General features: G+C 51.6%; 1 protein-coding gene across 1 annotated transcript; it reads right to left on the bottom strand.

The window, feature by feature from the left end:
- Nucleotides 1–4678: 4678 nt before the first annotated feature.
- Nucleotides 4679–10366, bottom strand: SNAI1 (snail family transcriptional repressor 1). The gene is made up of 3 exons (XM_023184155.2): nt 10210–10366; nt 9016–9543; nt 4679–5705 (listed from the first exon to the last, which is right to left on the bottom strand). The coding sequence occupies exons 1-3, from the start codon at nt 10289–10291 to the stop codon at nt 5521–5523; spliced, it is 795 nt and encodes a 264-aa protein (XP_023039923.1). The 5' UTR covers nt 10292–10366; the 3' UTR covers nt 4679–5520.
- Between the last annotated feature and the right edge of the window lie 12011 nt (nt 10367–22377).

The raw sequence follows: 22377 nt of genomic DNA, 5'->3' as shown, positions 1-22377 counted from the left end.
AAAAGAGGAACTTCAGCAAGGAGGGACCTGGCGGGCACCACCTTAACCAAGCAGTCAAAGTTGATGTCAGTCTGGGATGAGCTGACTTCAGGTGCTTCATGACACCTTGCACCAAACAAGACACGCGCTGCTGCTGTGGTTCTGCCCAAAGTGCATATCCCAAATGTAATTATGAGGAAACATCAGGAAAAAAACTGGAGGGCATTAAACAAAACAGCTGGCCTGTACTCTTCAAAAAACGTCAATGTTATGAAAGACAAAGAAAGGCTGAGGAGCTGCCTTGGGAGAAAAGAGATTAAAGAATCAGGACAGGCCGGGCGGAGTGGCTCATGCCTGTAATCCCAGCACTTTGGGAGGCCAAGGCAGGCAGATCACCTGAGGTCGGGAGTTCGAGACCAGCCTGACTAACATGGAGAAACCCCATCTCTACTAAAAATACAAAATTAGCCAGGCGTGGTGGCGGGCGCCTGTAATCCCAGCTACTCAGGAGGCTGAGGCAGGAGAATCGCTTGAACCTGGGAGGCAGAGGGTGCGGTGAGTCGAGATCGTGCCATTGCACTTCAGCCTGGGCAACAAGAGTCTTCAATAAACAAATAAATAAATAAGAGTCAGGACAAATAACTGGGCATGTCTGTAATCCCAGCACTTTGGGATACTGAGGCGGGCGGACTGCTTGAACCCACAAGAGTTTGAGACCAGCCTGGGGAACAGAGTGAGACCTTGTCTCTATTAGAAAAAAAAAAAAAGAAAAATTAAATTAAATTAATACATAAAAATGTCCGGACAAGTGAATGCAGTGTGTGATCCTTGCATTGCATCCTGGTCATTTCTCCCCCAACTACACCCCACAAAATGCTGTGACAGACATCACTAGGACACATGCAGAAATGTGATCATGACTATGGATTACAGAGTAGCATTGCACCAATGTTAAATTTCCTAATTTTGATCATGAAACTATGGGAGAATGTCTTTATCCCTAGGAAACATAGCTTAAATATTTAGCAGTGAAGGGGCATTGTGTCTATAACTTACTCTCATATGGTTCAGGCCGGGCGTGGTGGCTCACACCTGTAATCCCAGCACTTTGGGAGGCTGAGGTGGGCGGATCACTTGAGACCATAAGTTCGAGATCAGCCTGGCCAACATGGTGAAATCCCATCTCTACTAAAAACACAAAAATTAGCCGGGCATAGTGGCGCATGCCTGTAATTCCAGCCACTCTGGAGGCTGAGGCACAAGAATCACCTGAACCCAGGAGGCGGAGGTTGCAGTGAGCCGAGGTTGCGCCATTGCGCTCCAGCCCGGGCGACAGAGTGAGACTCCATCTGAAAAAAAAAAAAAAAAAATTCAAATGGTTCAGAACTAAATAATGTGTGTATGTCTAGGGAGAGAGGCAAGATGTATACATGAGAAAATGTTCACATATTGAAGAATCTGAATGAATGATTCCAGTTTACTGTTTCTTGCAATTTCTGTCAGGTTGCAATTATTTCAAAGTAAAACGTCTTAAAAATCTTTAAAAGATGGCTCCTTTCCTCCCTCCCTCCAGTCTTTATCCACCCCAGTCCCACCTCCTGCAACCCCCTAGGGAACCACTTTTGTTAGTATATTGTCCTAACTTCCAGAGTCTCCGTATGCAAATACAAACAAGAATGAACCACGTGTTGATGATTTTCACCCCTCTTCTGCCCACAGAAGGGAGCACATCTGCTGGTGATTTCATTTTCATTTAGTGATTTGGGGTTTGCTCTGGATCAGAATATAGAGGCTCTCCCCATTCTTTTTTCAGCTTCATAGTATCTACCCCTACTAGATCCAACATCCCCTTGGTGGTGCGCTCCACCAAGCCCGGCTTTTTTTTGTTGTTGTTGTTGAGACAGAGTCTTACTCTGTAGCCCAGGCTGGAGTGCAGTGGCACGATCTCAGCTTACTGCAACCTCTGCCTCTTGAGTTCAAGCGATTCTTGTGCTCAGCCTCTCAAGTAGTTGGGATTACAGGTGTGATACCACACCCAGCTAATTTTTGTATTTTTAGTAGAGACGGGGTTTCGCCATGTTGGCCAGGCTGGTCTCGAACTCCTGGCCTCAAGTGATCTGCCCCACCCTGGCCTCCCAAAGTGCTGGGATTACAGGCGTAAGCCACTTTGCCTGGTCAATTTTTAAATTTTTTTGTAGAGACGATGTCTCACTGCATTGTCCAGGCTGGCTTTGGACTCCTGGGCTCCAGCGATCCTCAGCCTTCAGCCTCTAAATAGCTGGGACTACACACATGTGAACCACCATGCCCAGCTTCCCCAGATACTACTACTAAATAACTCTCACCCACTAGGGCTCAGGTGTGCTGCGCCATGGGCTGGGTGGCCACAACTGCCACAAGTTTCTTAAATACAGGCTTCATCTCCAAGGCCACCAACACCCTGAGCCAGGCCACCATCTTCCCTCCCACTCCTCCCTCCCTCCCCTCTGGCCCTTTATTTTTTTTTTTTTGAGACAAGGTCTCGTTCTGTGGCCCAGGCTAGAGTGCAGTGGCGCGATCTCAGCTCACTGCAACCTCAGCCTCCTGACCTCAAGCGATTCTCTTGCCTCAGCTTCCCAAGTAGCTGGGACTACAGGCATATGCCAGCACACCTGGCTAATTTTTGTATTTTAGTAGAGACGTGTTTTTGCCATGTTAGCCAGGCTGGTCTCGAACTCCTAGCCTCAGGTGAGGCCTGTCTCGGCCTCCCAAATTGCTGGGATTACAGGCAAGAGCCAGGGTGTAATGGCCCCCTCTGGCTTTCTCATGGTCTCCCTGCCTTTGTCTTTCTTCTCCTGGACCCCTGAGATCCATTCTTCCCAGCAGCCAGGGAGATCTTCGAAGGAAAGGTACAGCAGGCCTCAGCACCAGCCTGCTTTAGAGCCCCAGTGGCTGCCCTAGGGGCTTAGACAAAATTCCCACCTGCTTAGCACCACAAGTTCTGCAGAGGTGGGCCCACTCTCCTCTCCTACCCGGTCTTCCCAGTCCCTCCGCCATCCTGGTCTTTCTCATGGGGGCAGCACATTCCAGCAGGCTTGCTATTCCCTCCCCCAGATCCTCCCCTGCCGGCATCTTTCTCCTTCTTCAGGTCCAGGCTGGAATTCAGTTCTTTTAGGGCTCTCACCGCCTTGGCCTGGGGAGCCCCACCCCGTTGTTCTCTAGTGCCTGGCACTCTTTCATTCTGTCCTGGCACCATCGCTGTAGAAAAGCGGCTTGTTTATTTAATCGCTTGTTTGTTTTCTCTCTCCCCATCCAGAACATACATCCCATGAGCGTAGGGATGGCCTGTCTTGTTCATGGCTGTAACCCCAGGGCCTGGAACAGAGCCTGGCACACATGGTGCCCTCGAAACCCCTGAATGAACGAATGCCTCTGTACAGTCTCCGAGAGGAAGGCACTACTGTCACCCCGTTTTATAGAGGCAGAAACTGGGGCCCTCAGAGGGAGAAAGCCTTGCTCCAAGTGTCCTGAGAGTCAGAGGCATGAGCCCAGCCTACCTAACTCCCAAGGATGACCTGAGGGCCGGGCTTGATGACCTCAGGCAAGCCCACCTCTGTGCCTCATTTTCCAGAGGCCCGACCCCCAGGGATTATGTGAAGTCATGAAATCATTCACTCAGTCAGCACCTACTGTGGGTGGATGGAGACGACCTAGAGGGACCCGCAGGGACCCAGGACACAGTAGGCCTTCAGCTCAGGGATGCCCAATCCCCATCCCCCCAACTCCCTAACTTCCCTTCAGGGAGGCAGGCCACAATTTGGCGATTGTTAGAGAACGTTTTTTTTTTTCCTTTTGGGAGGAAAGCTGCAAGTCATTAAGGGCTGCTCCCGGCCTGCGGGTCACCATTTCCTGTTTAGAAGAAAGAATCATCTCTCCTTTGGAACATGAAGCTCCCCCCACCCCCAGCCTGACTCCGGGGCCCGAAGCTCTGGGACGCCTCAGCTCCTCGCAGGAAACTGGCACCTCCAGCACCTTTTGTGTTCAAAAAGGACACTCATTTTCTCCTGGCCCCAGGAGGCCCCCAGTGGTGAGGTCACCACCGTTGGCCCAGCCGGCGGGGAGTGAATTACTCTAGCCCAGGACGCAAGCTGACCATCCCGCAGTCCTCGGAGCAGGAAGCTGAGTGACCCCTACCCTTTGGCCTGGCTTCTCACCCTACTGGCTCCAGCCAGCCAATTTCCTTGCATCAAAGGCCATTTGGTACCCAGCAGCAAGACGGAGGTGTGGGACTGACAAGGAGGCCTGAGGGGGCCGGGAGCCCTTGGAAACAGGAAGGACATCCTCTGTCTCCTTGGTCGCATTCCACTCGCATCTGGGGGAAGCGGCCCCGAAAGACCTGCAGTGCTGGGGCAGAGATTTGCAGCCTGCCTAGTTGGTAAGACCCAGGAAGCCAGCTTTGTACCCCGTGGGCCAAATTGGTTTCAAAATTCAAGAATGAGAAAGTAAACAAGAGCCACAGTGTACAGTGAAGAGCTCGCATGGCTGCTGCTGGCTCACCCAAACACCAGCAGACAGAACACCCAGGACTCCAAAGCCCTGCAATGTTTCCAAGGACAAGATTTAAGGCTGTGTCAGAAATATCTAAGCTTCAGGAATTCCTGTCTCCTCCTCCCTTACCAAAGACCTTTTAAAATACCCACTCCTCTATTACACCAGACTCTTTTTAATATATAAATTAACTGCTTTATTGAATATCAATAAACTGTACATATAACTATACAAAACGTTTCCTTGATACAAAATGTTTGAAATATAAATACCAGTGTACCTTTAAAATGTAAACATCTTCCTCCCAGGCCCACCTGTCGGGCCCCCAAAATAGTTCTGGGAGACACATCGGTCAGACCAGAGCACCCCACTTGGGCCCCCGACAAGTGACAGCCATTACTCACAGTCCCTTTTGAGACACTGTTAAACTGCCCGGGAAACAGGTGCCACCTGCCAAACAGGAGGCTGAAATAGCTGCCCGGGCTGGGGGCATCTCAGACTCCAGCCTGCCACCACCTCCGCAGGGCCCGGGGCTGCACCTGGGGGTGGATTATTGCATAGTCAGTCACACCTCGTGGAGGGTGGCCTGAGGGTTCCTTGTGGGGATGTGTGTGAGGGGAGTGGGGTCCCCTGAGTGGGGTGGGAGCTTCCCAGTGAGTCTGTCAGCCTTTGTCCCGTAGCTCAAAGCAGCTGTATCCAAACAGCTCTGGATACAAAAACCCACGCAGAAAGGCCAGCTCAGGAATCCCCCGGGGGCTGGGGCTGCCAGCTGCCCTCTCTCCACAGAAAAGGCCACGGGAAGGCCTCCTCCAGAGCCCACTGAGGGACCCAGGCAGAGGAAACAGAACCAGAAAATGGTCTTCAAGGTCCTGTGGGGCTGATGCAGCCAGAAGTGGGGCATCAGGAGGGAATTCCACGGCAGTGAGAAGGACGTGGGGTCGGTCCTTCCTGCTGGACTGGGGGAAGGCTGTCGGGCAGGGGGCAGGTATGGAGAGGAAGAGGGAGCCCCAAGGGTCAGCGGGGACATCCTGAGCAGCCAGACTCTTGGTGCTTGTGGAGCAGGGACATTCGGGAGAAGGTCCGAGCACACGCCTGGCATTGGTACTTCTTGACATCCGAGTGGGTCTGGAGGTGGGCCCGCAGGTTGGAGCGGTCAGCGAAGGCGCGACTGCAGTGGGGACAGGAGAAGGGCTTCTCGCCTGGGGAGAGAATGCCAGAAAGGCCGAGTGAGCCGTGGGGCAACAGATGCTAGTGATGGGAATCCCTCCCCGCATACCCTAAACCCTGAAAGAATCCCACGATCCCAGGAAAGCCAGGCCTCAAACACGCAGCCAGGGCCCAAAGGCCGGGACCTGACGGAGCTCTGCTGCTTCCCACTGGGCAACTCTGGGCAAGTTGTCTGGCTTCTCTGAGCCTCCATTTTTCCACCTGTAAAATGGAGCTATCCATCCCCCACTCATAGGGGTTGGTGACAGAAGGTAGGGCACAGTACTCATCCACATCCCACAGAGACGTGCGAAGTGGTCAACGATGACCGAACATCTTTACTGATTCGTCCTACTGTCACTCGTCCGGGGCCAAAGCCAGAGTCAGCCTTAAGAGGCCTCCCCACCCCCACCTCCAAGCTGGTTAGGCCACTCCTGGGGCCCGGCCAGCAGCCTGCTTTCCTCACTACCCCACCTCCCATGCTGTAATCCCAAATCTCCTTGTCTGTTCTCCAATCAGGCTGAGTCCCATAAGGGCAGGGGCCTTCTCTGAGTCCATTCTAAGCCCCAGCCCAGAGCCTGGGCCCCTTTCTAACACTGAAGAGGCTACAGAAACCTGTGCCTCTGACACACCATCTGCCTGGCCAAGGCTGTGTCGGAAGAAGTCTTGCATATGGAGCTGGGTACCCAGTAAGTCCTCAATAAGCCCTTAGAGAATAATTAAGTCTGCTTTAAAAATTAAAAAGGCCTCAGAGGAGTCTGCCCCTCACTCATGCCTTGTAATAATCCCTGCTCCAACCAAAAGGCTACAGTTCCAAAAACACCAATAATGCTGTTTTGTTTTTTTCTGGGGGATGCAGCATTTTCCACATAAAAGGTCATAACAGTAACTCATTAAACAAAAATCTATTGAAGCCGGGTGTGGTGGCTCACGCCTGTAATCCCATCACTCTGGGAGGCCAAGTGAGGCAGGAGGATTGCTTGAAGCCAGGAGTTTGAGACAAGCCTAGGCAATAAAGCAAGACCCTGTCTATAATTTTTTTTAAAATCTATTGATCTCCTACTATGTGCTAGACACTACTCTATAATACTGAACAGTCTCTTTAAAAAATATGCAATTCTCCAATCCCCTCACGCCCAGTCTGACATGCCCGCAAGGCCAGGGCCTGCCTGTGAAATCCCAGCGCTGGATGGAATTTAAGAGCTGAGAGCGAATTCATTCCATCACCTCCTGGGTGCCTAGGGTGCTACACTGAGCTACCAGCGTAGGAGGGAGTCTAGAGAATGATTCCAATGGGAGCCATGCATTCAATAGGGACTTATGGAGCACCCGAGAGCTGGACTCACTCTCATAGGGCAGAAATGGAAACTAGCCACTCAAAAGGGTGGGGGACATAGAGGACTGGGGAGGGGTGCCTGAGCACTACTCCACTCTGCCATTACTCAGCAGCCTCCCCACGCCAGGCCTGAAGGGTTTGCTGATTGCATTCTAAGTCTTCATGTGAATGAGAAGGGTAAGTTCACCCTTGTGAACTAAGGGCTGACTCTGGAGATCTGGAAAAGGGGCTGGAGTCCATTTGTAAGACTGGGGTTACGACGGCACCCCCCTTCCCTTCCCAGGGCTGTTGGTGAAGTCCCGAGCACTACCTCCTGCACAGTAAGTGCTCTAAGTGTGAGGAGACACAAACCCGAACAGAAGGGGAAGGAGACATTCTAGGACATGATGGGCTGGGGGCGGGGGCTACGCGCATATGCAGGGGGCACAGACCCCCACTCCTCAGATCCTTCGCCCCCCAGACGCCTTCGTGGTACTCCTGGCAAGTGTGAAATCGGCACCAGGCCGGCGGGGACAAAGGGCGCCGAGGGGGGCACTGTACATGTGATACCCCCGGATTAAAGGGGCCTGCCATGCAGTGCGCCAGCAGCTGCGACTGGAACAGGTGCTGGGCACCCCTGCCCCATGCACCTGCTCCACCCCTCCCAGCCCCCACCCACTGGGCCCACCATTAAGGCACACAATGGGAGTCAATGAGGACCGCAATGATACATTTCAAGGGGATTTCTGTGCCTCAGCCATGCCTTTACATTAAAATAATGTCCGGACGGGAGGCTAGAGAGGCAGCGGGAGAGCAGCATCCTGAGGGGTTCAAATCTCCCACAATAGAGCCCTGTGAGCTGGGCAGGCATGGAGAGGCCAGCAGTTGGACCTTTACATGTTAAAATCAGGGCTACTGGTGCAGGAAGGAAAAGAAATAGGTAGCCTTAGTCGAGTAAGATGCCAATAAAGCCCGCGAAATGCCAGTCCTCCCAGACACCTCACTGACCCTCACCGCTCAGAGGTCAGGCGCCGGGCCAGGAATGGTAGAACCTGGCCAGCTTGAACCATGTGAAATCTTCTCCCTCAACTGTCACTCTCCAAAGAGCAGCTCCAGGCACAGTGGCTGCCACCGTTCAAGTTCTAAAAAGTTCTACCTTTTCTCCATGTCCAGAAAGTTTTCTACATATTTAGTAAATTTTCGAAAGACGTGATTGTTTTCTGCCCCAAAATTGCTGTTTCCTGGTCTATGTGCTAGGATTGAGTGGGGATGGGGAAGCCGACCTGAGAACTATTCGGGTATAATAAATTACTATAAAGTGATTAACCACCTTTACAGCCACTCTCTAAAACATATGCCATAATTCTCCCGAGTCTCAGAGAGGTTAAGTTACTTGCCCAAAGTCACACAGCAGGGAAGCAGAGCAAATGCCAAGAAACCATTTTTGTGACAGTTTAGCAGGTACCCGGCACCTTGCCAGGTGATTCCCATATGCATTCCTGCATTTAGCCTGTACAGAAACCCCACAAGCTGTTCTCATGCCCATCTGAAAGATAGAGAAAATGAGGCTCACAGAAGTGAAACATCAGCCTAAGCTTTGAGAAAGTTCTCAAAGGATTCAGAGCCAGGTGGGGGGTCTGACAACATCCTGTCTGGCCAGGGAGGGGGCGGACCGGGAGAGGGTGGGGCTGGGTGGGCCCCTTCACACCTGTGGCCCCCACAGCAAGGTGTTGGTTGCACCTTTCCGATATCCAGCTCCAACCCATTTGGCTGAGAAACAGGCTGCAGGGATTGGGAAGGTGTCTGCCTAGTTGATGAAGGAACGTTTCTGCCAAACATTTCCAGAGAGCCAGGCCCCTGAACTTGAGCTAGAAGTTAGGAGACTTGGGGCCTCAGTGTCCACAACTTTGCGAATGAGAACAGCAAGTCCAGATTCACAAAAGCTGCCACAGAAAGCGACGGTGGGGAGTGCCTGGAGGGGCACTTACCAGTGTGGGTCCGGACATGGCCTTGTAGCAGCCAGGGCCTGGAGAAGGCCTTCCCGCAGGTTCCGCAGACGCAGGGCAGCGTGTGGCTTCGGATGTGCATCTTGAGGGCACCCAGGCTGAGGTATTCCTTGTTGCAGTATTTGCAGTTGAAGGCCTTTCGAGACTGGAGATCCTTGGCCTCAGAGAGCTGGGCCAGCTGCTTGGGCACTTGGCCCAAGCCTGGGAAGGCAGCATAGGCCTCAGTCTCCAAGGAAGAGGCTGAAGTAGAGGAGAAGGACGAAGTAGCCGGTGAGGGTGGGCTGGGAGGCTGGGAGCCTTTCCCACTGTCCTCATCCGACAGGGAGGTCAGCTCTGCCGCCCTGGGACTCTCCTGGGGCCGAAGGGAGGCCCAGGCAATTGGCTGGGCTTGGGGTGCCAGGACAGAGTCCCAGATGAGCATTGGCAGCGAGGCGGTGGGGTTGAGGATCTCTGGAGGTGGGATGGCTGCCAGTAGGTGGGCCTGGTCGTATGGCTGCTGGAAGGTAAACTCTGAGGGAGAAAAAGCAGAGTCAGGCGTTAATTAAATCATTCTCAATCAACAAACATGAGCCCACCACTGGCCAGGGGCTGGGTGGGGCTGATTCTCAACACATACTTAGATCAAAAAAATGATCCACAGGACAGACCAGCTTCCTGCCCTCCTCGCCCAGGTCACCCGATCTGAGTCTCTCACAGGTAGGACCCCCAGTTGAAGGGGGTCATTTCCAGATCTCCCTCTCCTAAGTCCCAAGTCCCCAGCCTGAGGCCAGAACCCCATCACCCCAGCCCTGGAGCCACCACCCTGCCCCAATCCCCCTCCTCACACACATCTCGTCTCCCCACCCCTTCCCTCAACCCTCTGGACTCCGGACTCTCCCCAGCAGCGTCCAGAGGGCCTTCCTGACACAGGCCTCCTCTCCCACTCTCGCGGAGCTCCTCCGCCTCTCGCCTGCTACAAAGGCCACCCAAGCGCAAGACCCCTGCTCTCTACACAGCACTCCCCCAACCACCCAGACCCATCCCCGGGACTGGGGACCCACCTGCCCGGTCTCCCGAGCCCGAGCCCGCAATGCACCTCGATCCTGGCTCAGACAGGCCGCCTCCCTCAGGTGGCCCCCACGCAGCCTTCGCCTGTCTCCCCCAAACCTCCTGGAGCCCAGCACCCCTCCAACACACCTGGATTAGAGTCCTGCAGCTCGCTGTAGTTAGGCTTCCGATTGGGGTCGGAGGGCTTCCTGACAAGGAAAGAGCGCGGCATGGTGGCCGAGGCACTGGGGGTCGCGGAGTCGCGCAGGAGTAGCGCAGAGGTACCGCTCACAAGACCGGTCCGCGGCGCAATGAGCGCAGCCGCGCCGCCAACTCCCTTAAATACTCCAAGCTGGCGGGAGGGGAGGGGCCTCATCTGCCACGCCCCTTTGTCACCTCCACGCCAATCGGAGGCCCTTCTCCGCCGAAGGCCACTCCCCGAGCAGGTGCGCCGGGGGCTGGCCGGGCTCGCGCCGCGTGGCGCTGGGAGCTCGGGCGGAGGCTCCTCCGAGGCGGAGTTCGCTGGCGCAGCGCGGGTCGTTCCTGATGCTGGGACTGTCCGGGGCGGGACGTCGAGCGAAGCGAGGCCCCTACGAGGTGGGACCCCGCCACGACGCCGCGCGCCCACCCGCTCAGCGCCCCGTGGTCGGAGCGCTTCTGACGCCCCCTGGCGCTGCGCGCTGGCCTGGACACCTGCCCTTCCGACGCCCGCCCCCGCCTCGGGCTTGGGAGGGGGCGGGGGCGGAAATTTCCTCCGCCCGGCTGGCGCCTGGAGAGCGTGGCATTGACGAGGGAAATGCACATTGCTGGGGAGGAAGCGAGGAAACGGACACCGCACGTGGCTCCTGGCGGCGTGAAATGCTACGGCCTTTTTGCAAAGCAGCCTGGCCCAGCTAGCGAAGAGCGCCCGTTCCTTCCCTTAGCCAGTGTTTGCGGAGGGCCCAGCTGTACCTGGGGCAGGGCACAGCCCCGGACAGGACATTCAGGGCCTCTCCCGAAGGGTAGCTCCCGGTCCAGTGGGGGAGACAGACGAAGTAAACAGACAATTTTTTTTTTTTTTTGAGACGGAGTCTCGCTCTGTTGCCCAGGCTGGAGCGCAGTGGCCGGATCTCAGCTCACTGCAAACTCCGCCTCCCAGGTTCACGCCATTCTCCTGCCTCAGCCTCCCGAGTAGCTGGGATTACAGGCGCCCGCCACCTCGCCCGGCTAGTTTTTTTTTTGTATTTTTTAGTAGAGACGGGGTTTCACCGTGTTAGCCAGGATGGTCTCGATCTCCTGACCTCGTGATCCACCCGTCTCGGCCTCCCAAAGTGCTGGGATTACAGGCTTGAGCCACCGCGCCCGGCCGTAAACAGACAATTACAATGCAAAGGGAAGTGTGCTTTGGCGGGGGAGAGACGGGACGCGGCGACTGAAGAGGCGGGTCACCTGACAGGGGGTCGGGGTGACTTCCCAGAGGAAGTGAAGAATTATCAAGGGAAAAGACCCGAGGGAAGAAGTGGCAACTGCTTCAGAGTAACTCCTAGAGAGCAGCTCCCAGGGATGGCGTGGGGTGGGCAGGCCCCGAGGGGTCAGATGTGCTGTGCCCCAAGGGCTCGTAGGAGTTTGGACTTTGCCTCAAAGGCACTGGGGAGCCACCGAAGGATTTTCAGCTGAGGAGGGACCTGGTTAGGGTTTCGTAGAAAAAGATCCTTGTAGGCCGGCGGGAGAAAGAAGGGATGGGCCGGGCGTGTCTCTTCACCCCTGTAAAGATCCTCGATCCTGTGTCTAAAGGCTCTAACACGGCTCCGTAGGGGCCCTGACTGAATGCATGTGGGGTGGGCCCAGGTGAGGGGCAAATGCACCCCCACCCCAGCTTCCCTGGGAGGCATACCAGGCCCCGGGGTAGCGCTGAAATAAACCTCACAGGTCTCACCGTTCTTGTTTCCACTTGTGAAGGAAGACTAGAAAAACCTATAAGCACTCCACACCACCACCAGCAACAACATGAAGGGCAGAACTAGTGTCTGTTTTGGTCACTTGGTGCCGGATGTAACAGCCGTGAACAAAATCGTCTTCCCCTGTTTCTAGCTGGAGAGTGGGGAGTAGGGTGGAGGGCAGAGGCAGGAAGCAGTTATTAGGCGGAATACTCTCCTTCCCGTGTCAATTTAGCTCCAATCAGGATCCTCTGCTCGAAGCCAGAGTGAGGCCAGAGCACCCCCTCCTCTGCTCAGACCCTCCCATGCGCCTGTCTAAGAGTAAAAGCCAAAGTCCTTTCCTCGGCCAACTCGGCCCCGCTGCTCTGACCCCGGCTGACCTTGGCTTGAGCCTCTCTCCCTCCCCCATGAACAAGGATCCCTCCCCCACCCTTCCTTCTGTTCCTCCAACATCCCAGACCTTTCCCACCTTGGCACCTGCTGCTCCTCCTCTCCCCTACGTCTTTTGCTCCTAAATCTTCACACTGGCTTCCTTTCATTCTTTGTTTCAGCAGCAACTTTACCAACTGCTCAGCCTCGTTTAGTAAAGAGAGAAATGGCAATTTCAAGCCACAGTGAGCTGCCATTTCACGCCCATCAGAAGGACAACAAGGAAAAATTTGGTCACGATCAAGAGTTGATGAGGTGAGAGCTGGAGAGTGTCGGTGGGCAGAGTCACTTTGGGAAAGTTTGGCATCAGCTAGCAGCAGGTGACTCCTCTCCCTGTCTGTCCTCAAGCCAACTGCATCCCAGGGGTTCTCAGCTCTGGCAGCACACTAGATCCCCACAGGGAAGGATTAAAACACCTAAGCCTCCGCCCACCCCACCCCCACCCACATATTGATTTAATTAGTCTGGGTGGGGCCTCTGGCATCAGCATTTTAAAAAAGTCCCCTGGGGATTATAATGAACAACCAAGCAAGGTAAAGAACTGTTGTCCAGCCCAAACCCTCCCCCCCAAAAAAGGATAGTCATTGCATCCTCTTTCCTAATAGCAAAAAAAGCAAAAGCAAAAACAAAACTGGATACAGCACAAATGTTTATAAACAGTAAACTGGATTAATGTACCATGGTGCGATCCTGTAATAGAATACTATGCAGCAATAAAAATGAACTACAACTCCATGCAACAACAGGGATAAATCTCAAAAACACAATGTCCAGCAGAGGTCACAAACAAATGCATAGTTATTTGGATTTATATGAGGCTCTGAAGCAGGCAAATGAAACCCTATATTATTTAGGGATGTATGTGAGGGTTGTAGAATTAGAAAGAAAAGCAAGGAAGTTTTTTTTTGTTCTGCTTTTGAGACAGGGTCTTGCTCTGTCACCCACGCTGGAGTGCAATGGCACGATCACAGCTCACTGCAGCATGGAACTCCCGGACTCAGCCTGCCAAAGTGCTGGGATTACAGAGGTGAGCCACTATGCTGGCTGCAAGGAAATGTTTGATACAAAAATCTGAAGAGTGGCTGGTAAGGAGGGGAGGCAAGAACAAGCTGCGCATGAAGCTTCTAGAATTTTGGTAATCTGTTTCCTAGGCAGGGAGGGATCTTTATTGTTAGTCTTTCTACTGTACATAGACTTTATTTTACCATATCTTCATGACATTCAATGTACTGAGACAATTTAAACACTTTTAGGTATGAATAATATATTTGACACAAAAAATATAAGTCACTTCCTCAGGGGAGCCTTCCCTGACCACCCTAGCCAAAGTAGGACCCACCCCTGCCCCAGCACCCACCTTCTGTTTTCTTTTTTTCCCCTTTTTCACTGAGACGCGCTACCATACTTGGGTAATTTATTTTTTGTAGAGATGGGGTCCTGCTATGTTGCCCAGGCTGGTCTCAAACTCTGCGGCTCAATTGATCCTCCCACCTTAGCCTCCAAATTGGTGGGATTATAGGAGTGAGCCACCGGCCCAGCCCACCATCATTGCCTTATTCTGTTTTCTTCAAAGCACATAGTGGGGGCTCAATCAAGTACTTGCAGGTAGCCACTGCCTGGGCCTCCCGCTTTCCACTTTCCTTCAGTGGTCTGGCACCTGCGCGGGGCATGGGGGTGGGAGGCAACGCAGAGGAGAGGGGCATTGCTCAGATCGGATCGAATTGTCCCCGCCGCCCCTTCCAGGCCCGCCGTTGTCCCGCTCCCTCCTGCAGGCGGCGGAGACCACGAGGTAAGAGGAAGCTTCGGGCCAGGCCTCTTGGCCGCGGATCAGCTCCCTTTGCAGGGGAAGGCGAGGTGACACTTTTGATACTGTGGTGTCAGGTCCTCCCGGAAATGGGGGACATCTGCGGCCCAGGTGGCCTCGGACCCGGCCGGGCCAGGCCCTCCCTAGCTCCCTGCACAAGGGGGTCCCGCCCCAGGCCCGGGTCGCGGTCCTCTGGCGCCCTCTGCTGGCTAACGCGCCTCCCTGCCATCGTCGCGGGGTGCGGGGGCACGTGCCTTTCACGGAGATGAAGGCTGATACGACTGCCGGGGGGCAATCTGGGAATACCTAGTGTGCCCACGAAAGGCTTCTGGAAGGAAGATACATTTGAATAGACTCCTCCATTTTCTGCAGGTGCCAATCTCCCACTAGAAGTAAAACCAATAGCTTAATAATGTGATTTACAATTACCCAACTAAAAGAAGAGTCTCCCTCCATTCCAGATCTCCTTTTCCCTCCCCAAAGCAACCTTTTTTTTTTTTAAACCAGTGTCTTGTATGACCTTCCAGGGATGGCCTATGTATATATTAATATGTGCAGGGGCAGTGCGTGGTGGCTCACACCGGTAATCCCAGCGCTTTGGGAGGCCAAGGTAGGAGGATCACTTGAGCCCAGAAGTTTGAGACAAGCCCAGGCAACGTAGCAAGACCCTGTCTCAAAACAAAACAAAACAAAAAACAAACAAAAAACAGGCAGGTTACCTGCCTGTCGTCCCAGCTACTCAGGAGGCTGAGGTGGGAGGATCACTTGAGCCTGGGAGGTAGAGGCGGCCATGAGCCAAGAAAGCACCACTGCACTCCAGCCTGGGCAACAAAGTGAGATCCTGTATTTTAAAAAATATATAGCCGGGCGTGGTGGCGGGCGCCTGTAGTCCCAGATACTTGGGAGGCTGAGGCAGGAGAATGGCGTGAACCCGGGAGGCAGAGCTTGCAACGAGCCGAGATCGCTGCACTCCAGCCTGGGCGACGGAGCGAGACTCTGTCTCAACAACAACAAAAATTAATTAAAATAAAATAAAATAAAATAAATATATATGTACAACCCTTTATATATTACAGATAGGAACCTCCACACTAACTTACACCTTGCTATAACAACACTTTTTTTCTTTTGAATCGTCATTACGTGGGTAATGCTATAACAATATTCATTGTTTTGAAAATCATTCCATATCATTACACGCAGCTCCCTTAATTTTCTGCAGGGGTGCAGACTATTCATTGTATGGATTATACCACAATCACAGTTTACCTAATGAGAAGACTCATGATGGGCATTTAGGTTAGATTGCAATGTATTGGCTACTACCAATAATGTGGCAATTTCAATGAATGCCCTCTACACATACCATTGCACTCCAGATCAAATGGTATGTTATATAAAACGTTGATACATTTGTCTAAATGTCATTCAAAAAGATTAAACTGAATTATACTACCACTAGCAGGGAGTTGAGGGCCCCTTTTCAAAAGTTGCCCAACACAGAGTATTGTCTTTTTGTTTTTCTTTCTTGAGACAGGGTCTCGCTATGTTGCCCAGGCTGGAGTGCAGTGGCATGATAATAACTCACTGCAGTCTCCAGCTCCTGAGCTAAAGTGATTCTCCTACCTCAGCCTCCTGAGCAGCTAGGACTACAGGCCTACAGGCATGAGCCACCACACCTGACCCTGTCTATTTTTTATTTTTTGAGACAGTCTCACTCTGTCACCCAGGCTGGAGTGCCATGGCACAATTCCTGCTCACTGCAACTACCGCCTCCTAGGCTCAAGTGATCCTCCCACCTCAGCCTCCAGGGTAGCTGGGACTACAGGTGCGAGTCATCACATCCGGCTAACTGTCTTTTGCATTTTTTTTTCTTTTTCTTTTTTTTGTAGAGCTGAGGTTTTGCCATGTTGTCTAGGCTGGTCTGAAACTCCTTGGCTTAAGTGATTCACCTGCCTCAGCCTCCCAAAGTACTGGGATTACAGTCATGAGCCACCTTACTGGCCTTTAACTCTTTTATCTTTGCCTGTGTGATAAGGGAAAATGGGATCTCCTGTTGTCATTTGCATTTCACATGACTAGGGTGGAGCATTTTTTTTTTTTTTTTTTGTGACAGAGTTTCACTGTTGTTGCCCAGGCTGGAGTGCAATGGTGTGATCTCAGCTCACCACAACCACCACCTCCCAGGTTCAAGAGATTCTCCTGCCTCACCCTCCCATGTAGCTGGATTACAGGCATGTGCCACCACACCCACCTAATTTTGTATTTTTAATAGAGATGAGGTTTCTCCATGTTGGTCAGGCTGGTCTCGAACTCCCAACCAAGGTGATACACCCGCCTCAGCCTCCCAAAGTGCTGGGATTACAGGCATGAGCCACCATGCTCAGCCGTGAGCCACCATGCCCAGGAGGGTAGAGCGTTTTTTACATACTGCAAAGCCATTTCTGTTTCTCTGTGTTCTGAACTATTGCTTCACATCCTTTGGTCACCAAATTGATGAACTTGATTTCTTTCCTTTTTTTAAATCCTGCGTGTCCTTCCAGTGAATGAACTTCTTAATTTCTAAGAGCTCTTTATTAGGCTGATGGCCCCTAGATCATTATCAGTGAATGAATTGATCAGGAGTTGGAAAGTTAATCTTGACCAGGAGAAAGACATTGTCTACAGAAAGTTCAATGAATGAGTCAATACTCTACTGCCAACCTCATCCTGGATTTAACCTCTTCTGATGTCTCCCACTTGCCTAAAAACAAATAGTGATTCAGCCGTGGGCCTTACCCAATAAGCCCTCTGTGAAGTCACCATTTCAGAATACAAATGGCTTCCAAGGGAAGTTTCTGGGTCAAGGTCTAAGTCTGTTGGGCCTGACCCACAGGTGGAGGCTCCAAGATAAGCTATACAAGTCTTTTAAAATTTGTATTTATTTTTTATAATTTTAAAAATTAGAGACGGGGGTCTCACTATGTTGCCTGGGCTAGTCTCAAACGCCTGGGCTGAAGCGAACCTCCCACCTAATCCTCCCAAAGTACTAGGATTACAGCTAGCCTTTTCATTTCTATTACTGAACACCTGCTGGGTGCCAGGCTCGATGCAGGAGGCTCACCTCAGGGATGTCCCTATAGCATCCCACAGTTGTATTCTAGGCTCCTGCATACAGGCTGAGGCCATGTGGGGACCAGTGAATACATTACCCATCTGCCCCGAAAAGAAGGAAAAAGCTCTGGATGTAATGAAATCATATCAAGATATTAAGTGCTAAAAAGCAAGGTGCAAGCCGGGCTCGGTGGCTCACGCCTGTAATCCCAGCACTTTGGGAGGATGAGGCAAGTGGATCACCTGAGGTCAGGCATTCAAGACCAGCCTGGCCAACATGGCAAAACCCCGTCACTACTAAAAATAGAAAAAAATTACCCGGGCGCGGTGGGTTGCGCCTGTAATCCCAGCTACTTGGGAGGCTGAGGGAGAATGACTCAAACCTGAGAGGTGGAGGTTGCAGTAATCCGAGATTGCACCACTGCACTCCAGCCTGGGCAACGACTTTGTCTAAAAAAAAAAAAAAAAAAAAAAAACAAGGTGTGAAACACCATTATACAGGTATTTCTTAGAGACATATAAACCATCTCTGGAGAGAGGGTAATGTGCCTGTCTCTGAGGAGTAGCTGGTAGCTGTCAGCAGGGGTGTAAGGAAGATTCTTTACTAAATATCCTTTCCCATGTCTTGATTTTATTTTTTATCATTTACAAGTATTATCGGCATTATTATTATTATTATTAAGAGATGGGGTCTCGCCATATTGCCCAGGCTGATCTTGAACTCCTAGGCTCAAGGAATCCTCCCTCCTCAACTGATCCTCCCGCCTTGGCCTCCCAAAGTGCTGGGATTACAGGTGTGAGGCACTGGGCCCAGCCAGTTTTTTTTTTTGTAAGCATGAATTATTATTATTATTATTATTATTATTATTATTATTATTTCAAGACAGAATCTCTGTTGTCCAGGCTGGAGTTCGATGGCACAATCACCGCTCATAGCACCCTTGACCTCCTGGGCTCAAGTGATCCTCCCACCTCAGCCTCCCAAGTAGCTGGGACTACAGGTGCACGCCGCCATGCCCAGCTGAGTTTCGTATTTTTTGTAGAGATGAGACTTTGCCATTTTACCCAGGCTAGTCTCAAATTCCTGGGCTCAAACAATCTGCCTGCCTCACCTTCCAAAGTGCTGGGATTACAGGCGTGAACCACGAGGTCCCGCAAGCATGGAATTTTGAAGGTTTACATGTTGCCTTAATTGAGGTTCCAAGTTAGTGTGATCTATCATTAAATCGGTTGCAGTGTTCATCTGTAGAAGCTACTCTTAGCTCAAGGACCATATAAGAAACAAACCTTGGTCAGATTTGGCCTGAGGGCTGTAGTTTGGCAACCTCCTGTCTAAAGGGAAATCAACAAAATAAGTGAAACATATACCATGCCAGATTGTGAGCGAAGTGGAGAAAAACTAAGCAGCAAGAGGGTAAGGAGTGCCAGAGGGAAAGGGAGGAGAGGGGGATGAAATGGTGGCCTGGGAGGCTTTACTGCGATGGGGGGTGAGGCCTGTGGCTATCTGGGAGAAGAGCTGGGAGAAGACGGAACACCAGATGCAAGGTCCCCAAGGCAGGAGCATGGCTGATGTGGTTCCCCTGTAGCCGGAGCCTTGTGGGCAGTAGTGAGTATGGGGGCTAGGGTGGGGAGCTCCAGTGGTCACAGGGGGCCAATCTTGTAGGACCTTGTTGTGGGCCATGGTGAAGGCTCTGGCTTTTCCTTTTTTTTTTTTTTTTTTTTTTTTGAGGTGGAGTCTCGCTCTGTCGCCCGGACTGGAGTGCAGTGGCCGGATCTCAGCTCACTGCAAGCTCCGCCTCCCGGGTTCGGGTTCACGCCATTCTCCTGCCTCAGCCTCCCGAGTAGCTGGGACGACAGGCGCCCGCCACCTCGCCCGGCTAGTTTTTGTATTTTTAGTAGAGACGGGGTTTCACCCTGTTAGCCAGGATGGTGTCGATCTCCTGACCTCGTGATCCGCCCGTCTCGGCCTCCCAAAGTGCTGGGATTACAGGCTTGAGCCACCGCGCCCGGCCTGGCTCTGGCTTTTCCTACAAGAGATCCGGGATGGGGGAGGGTTTATGTACCTACAGAAGGACATCAACTTTTTTTTTTTTTTTTTTTTTTATTTTTTTGAGATGGAGTCTCGCTCTGTCACCCAAGCTGGAGTCCAGTGGCACAATCTCAGCTCAGTGTAACCTCCACCTCCTGGTACAAGCAATTCTCCTGTCTCAGCCTCCCAAGTAACTGGGATTACAGGCGCCTGCTGCCACGCCCAGTTAATTTTTTGTATTTTCAGTGGAGACAGGGTTTCACCACGTTGGCCAGGCTGCTCTCAAACTCCTGACCTCAAGTGATCCATTCACTTTGGCCTCCCAAAGTACTGGGATTACAGGCATGCGCAACCACGCCCAGCTAATTTTGTATTTTTAGTACAGATGGGGTTTCTCCATGTTGGTCAGGCTGGTCTTGAACTCCCGACCTCAGGTGATCCATCTGCCTTGGCCTCCCAAAGTGTAGGGATTACAGGTGTGAGCCACCATGCCCAGCCAGGCATCAACATTTTTTTTTTTTTGAGACGGAGTCTTGCTCTGTTGCCCAGGCTGGAGTGCAGTGGTGTGATCTTGGCTCACTGCAAGCTCCACATCCCGGGTTCACGCCATTCTCCTGCCTCAGCCTCCCGAGTAGTTGGGACTACAGGCGCCCACCACCACACCCAGCTCATTTTTTTTTGTTTGTATTTTTTAGTAGAGATGGGGTTTCACCGTGTTAGCCAGGATGGTCTCGATCTCTTGACCTCATGATCCACCCACCTCAGCCTCCCAAAGTGCAGGGATTACAGGTATGAGCCACCAGGCCCGGCCGGGCATCAACATTTTAACAGCTGTAAAAAATTCCATTGATGGACCAGTTTTACACTCAACAGTTCCTCTATCATGGACGACTTTTTGCTACCCTATTAAAAATTAATCCAATTGTCCAGATTCATGGCTCACACCCGAATTCCAATACTTTATGGGCAATAGTGAGTATGGGGGCTAGGGTGGGGAGCTCAAATGGCCACAGGGGGCCAATCCTGTAGGACTGTGTCGATGCAGGAGGCTCACCTCAGGGGTGTCCCTATAGCATCCCAAATTTGTATTCTAGGCTCCTGCACACAGGCCGAGGCCATGTGGGGACCAGTGAATACATTATCCATCTGCCCCCGAAAAGGAAAAATCCTGGGCACCTATAGTCCCAGCTACTTGGGAGGCTGAGGTGGGAGGATCACTTGAGCCCAGGAGGTCAAGGGTGCTGTGAGTGGTGATTGTGCCATCAAACTCCAGCCTGGACAACAGAGATTCTGTCTTGAAATAATAATAACAATAATTCATGCTTACAAAAAAAAACTGGCTGGGCCCAGTGCCTCACACCTGTAATCCCAGCACTTTGGGAGGCCAAGGCGGGAGGATCAGTTGAGTCCAGGAGTTCCAGACCAGCCTGGGCAATGTATCAAGACCCTATCTCTATTATTTATATTTTAAAAACAAACAGGCTGGGCACAGTGGCTCACACCTGTAATCCCAGCACTTTGGGAGGCCAAGAAGGGTGGATCGCTTGAATTCAGAAGTTTGAGATCAGCCTGGCCAACATGGCAAAACCCCGCCTTTACCAAAAAATAAACACAAAAATTAGCCAGGTGTAGTGGTGTGTACCTATAGTCCCGGCTGCTTAGGAGGCTGAGGTGGGAGGATTGCTTGAACCTGGGAAATTGAGGCTGCAGTGAGCCAATATTGCACCACTGCACTCCAGCCTGGGTGACAATGGGAGACCCTGCCTCAAAATAAAAAATTAAATTAAAAAAATGAAAAAATCATACTCAAATATTATCATAATTTAAATATTGTCCATAAAAAATTTGTGGGAATTTGTTTTATCTTGTTATATGAGTACTGACAACATCCTTGCTATTTAAGTCTGCAAAACCTAAACATTCACTCTGTGCTCTAGACAGCTCCACACAGGCAGGAACTTTGTCTTGTCTGCTACTATGACCTGAGCACCAAGAACAGGGTCTGGTTCAGTAATTATTAGCTGAATGAAATGAATGAACTCATACACACACACACACACACACACACACAGATGTGTGTGTGTGTATATATATGTACACATACATATATGTATAATTTTTTTTTTTTGAGGCAGAGTCTTGCTCTGTTGCGCAGGCTGGAGTGCAGTGGGATGATCTTGGCTCACTGCAGCCTCTGCCTCCCAGGTTCAAGTGATTCTCATGCCTCAGCCTCCCGAGTAGCTGGAATTACAGGCGTGAGCCACCACACCAGGGTAATTTTTGTATTTTTAGTAGAGATGGAGTTTCACCATGTTGGCCAAGCTGGTCTCAAACTCCAGTTCGAGAGTTATATATGCCCAGTCTGAACTCATATATTTTTAACTGAAAAAAATATCAGGTGTTGCCGGGCGCGGTGGCTTATGCCTGTAATCCCAGCACTTTTGGGAGGCCGAGGCGGGAGGATCACCTGAGGTCAGGAGTTGGAGACCAGGCTGACCAACATGGAGAAACCCTGTCTCTACTAAAAATACAAAATTAGCTGGGTGTGGTGACGCATGCCTGTAATCCCAGCTACTTGGGAGGCTGAGGCAGGAGAATCACTTGAACCCGGGAGGCGAAGGTTGCAGTAAGCCGAGATCGCGCCATTGCACTCCAGCCTGGGCAACAAGAGCAAAACTCCATCTCAAAAAAAAAAAAAACAAAAAAACAAAAAAACGGGTGTTTAAAAAAAAAAATCAAGCGGGCTGGGTGCAGTGGCTCATGGCTATAATCCCAGCATTTTGAGAGGCCAAGGTAGGAGGATCAGTTGAGCCCAGTAGTTCAAGACCAGCCTGGGCAAGATGGCAAGACTGTGTCAATGACAACAAAATTAATAATTAGTTGGGCATGGTGGCACACACCTGTAGTCCCAGCTACTTGGGAGGCTGAGGGGGAAGGATCCCTTGAGCCCAGGAGCTGGAGACTGCAGTTAACTATGATCATGCCACTGCACTCCAGCCTGGGTGACAGAGAAGACTCTATCACTTTTTCTTTCTTTTTTTTTAATT

Source organism: Piliocolobus tephrosceles, chromosome 20, assembly GCF_002776525.5.
Source record: "Piliocolobus tephrosceles isolate RC106 chromosome 20, ASM277652v3, whole genome shotgun sequence".
NCBI classification, from domain to species: Eukaryota; Metazoa; Chordata; class Mammalia; order Primates; family Cercopithecidae; genus Piliocolobus; species Piliocolobus tephrosceles.
Note: the sequence above shows the minus strand (reverse complement) of the source record. Positions and strands in the feature narration are given on the sequence as shown.

Excerpts from the sequence above, each read along its gene's own strand:
- SNAI1 (XM_023184155.2), bottom strand. The coding sequence starts at position 10,291 with ATGCCGCGCTCTTTCCTTGTCAGGAAGCCCTCCGACCCCAATCGGAAG. Across the intron at positions 9,544-10,209 it reads GCTGCAGGACTCTAATCCAG|AGTTTACCTTCCAGCAGCCA; the intron begins GTGTGTTGGAGG and ends TTTCTCCCTCAG. Across the intron at positions 5,706-9,015 it reads CCATGTCCGGACCCACACTG|GCGAGAAGCCCTTCTCCTGT; the intron begins GTAAGTGCCCCT and ends TTCTCTCCCCAG.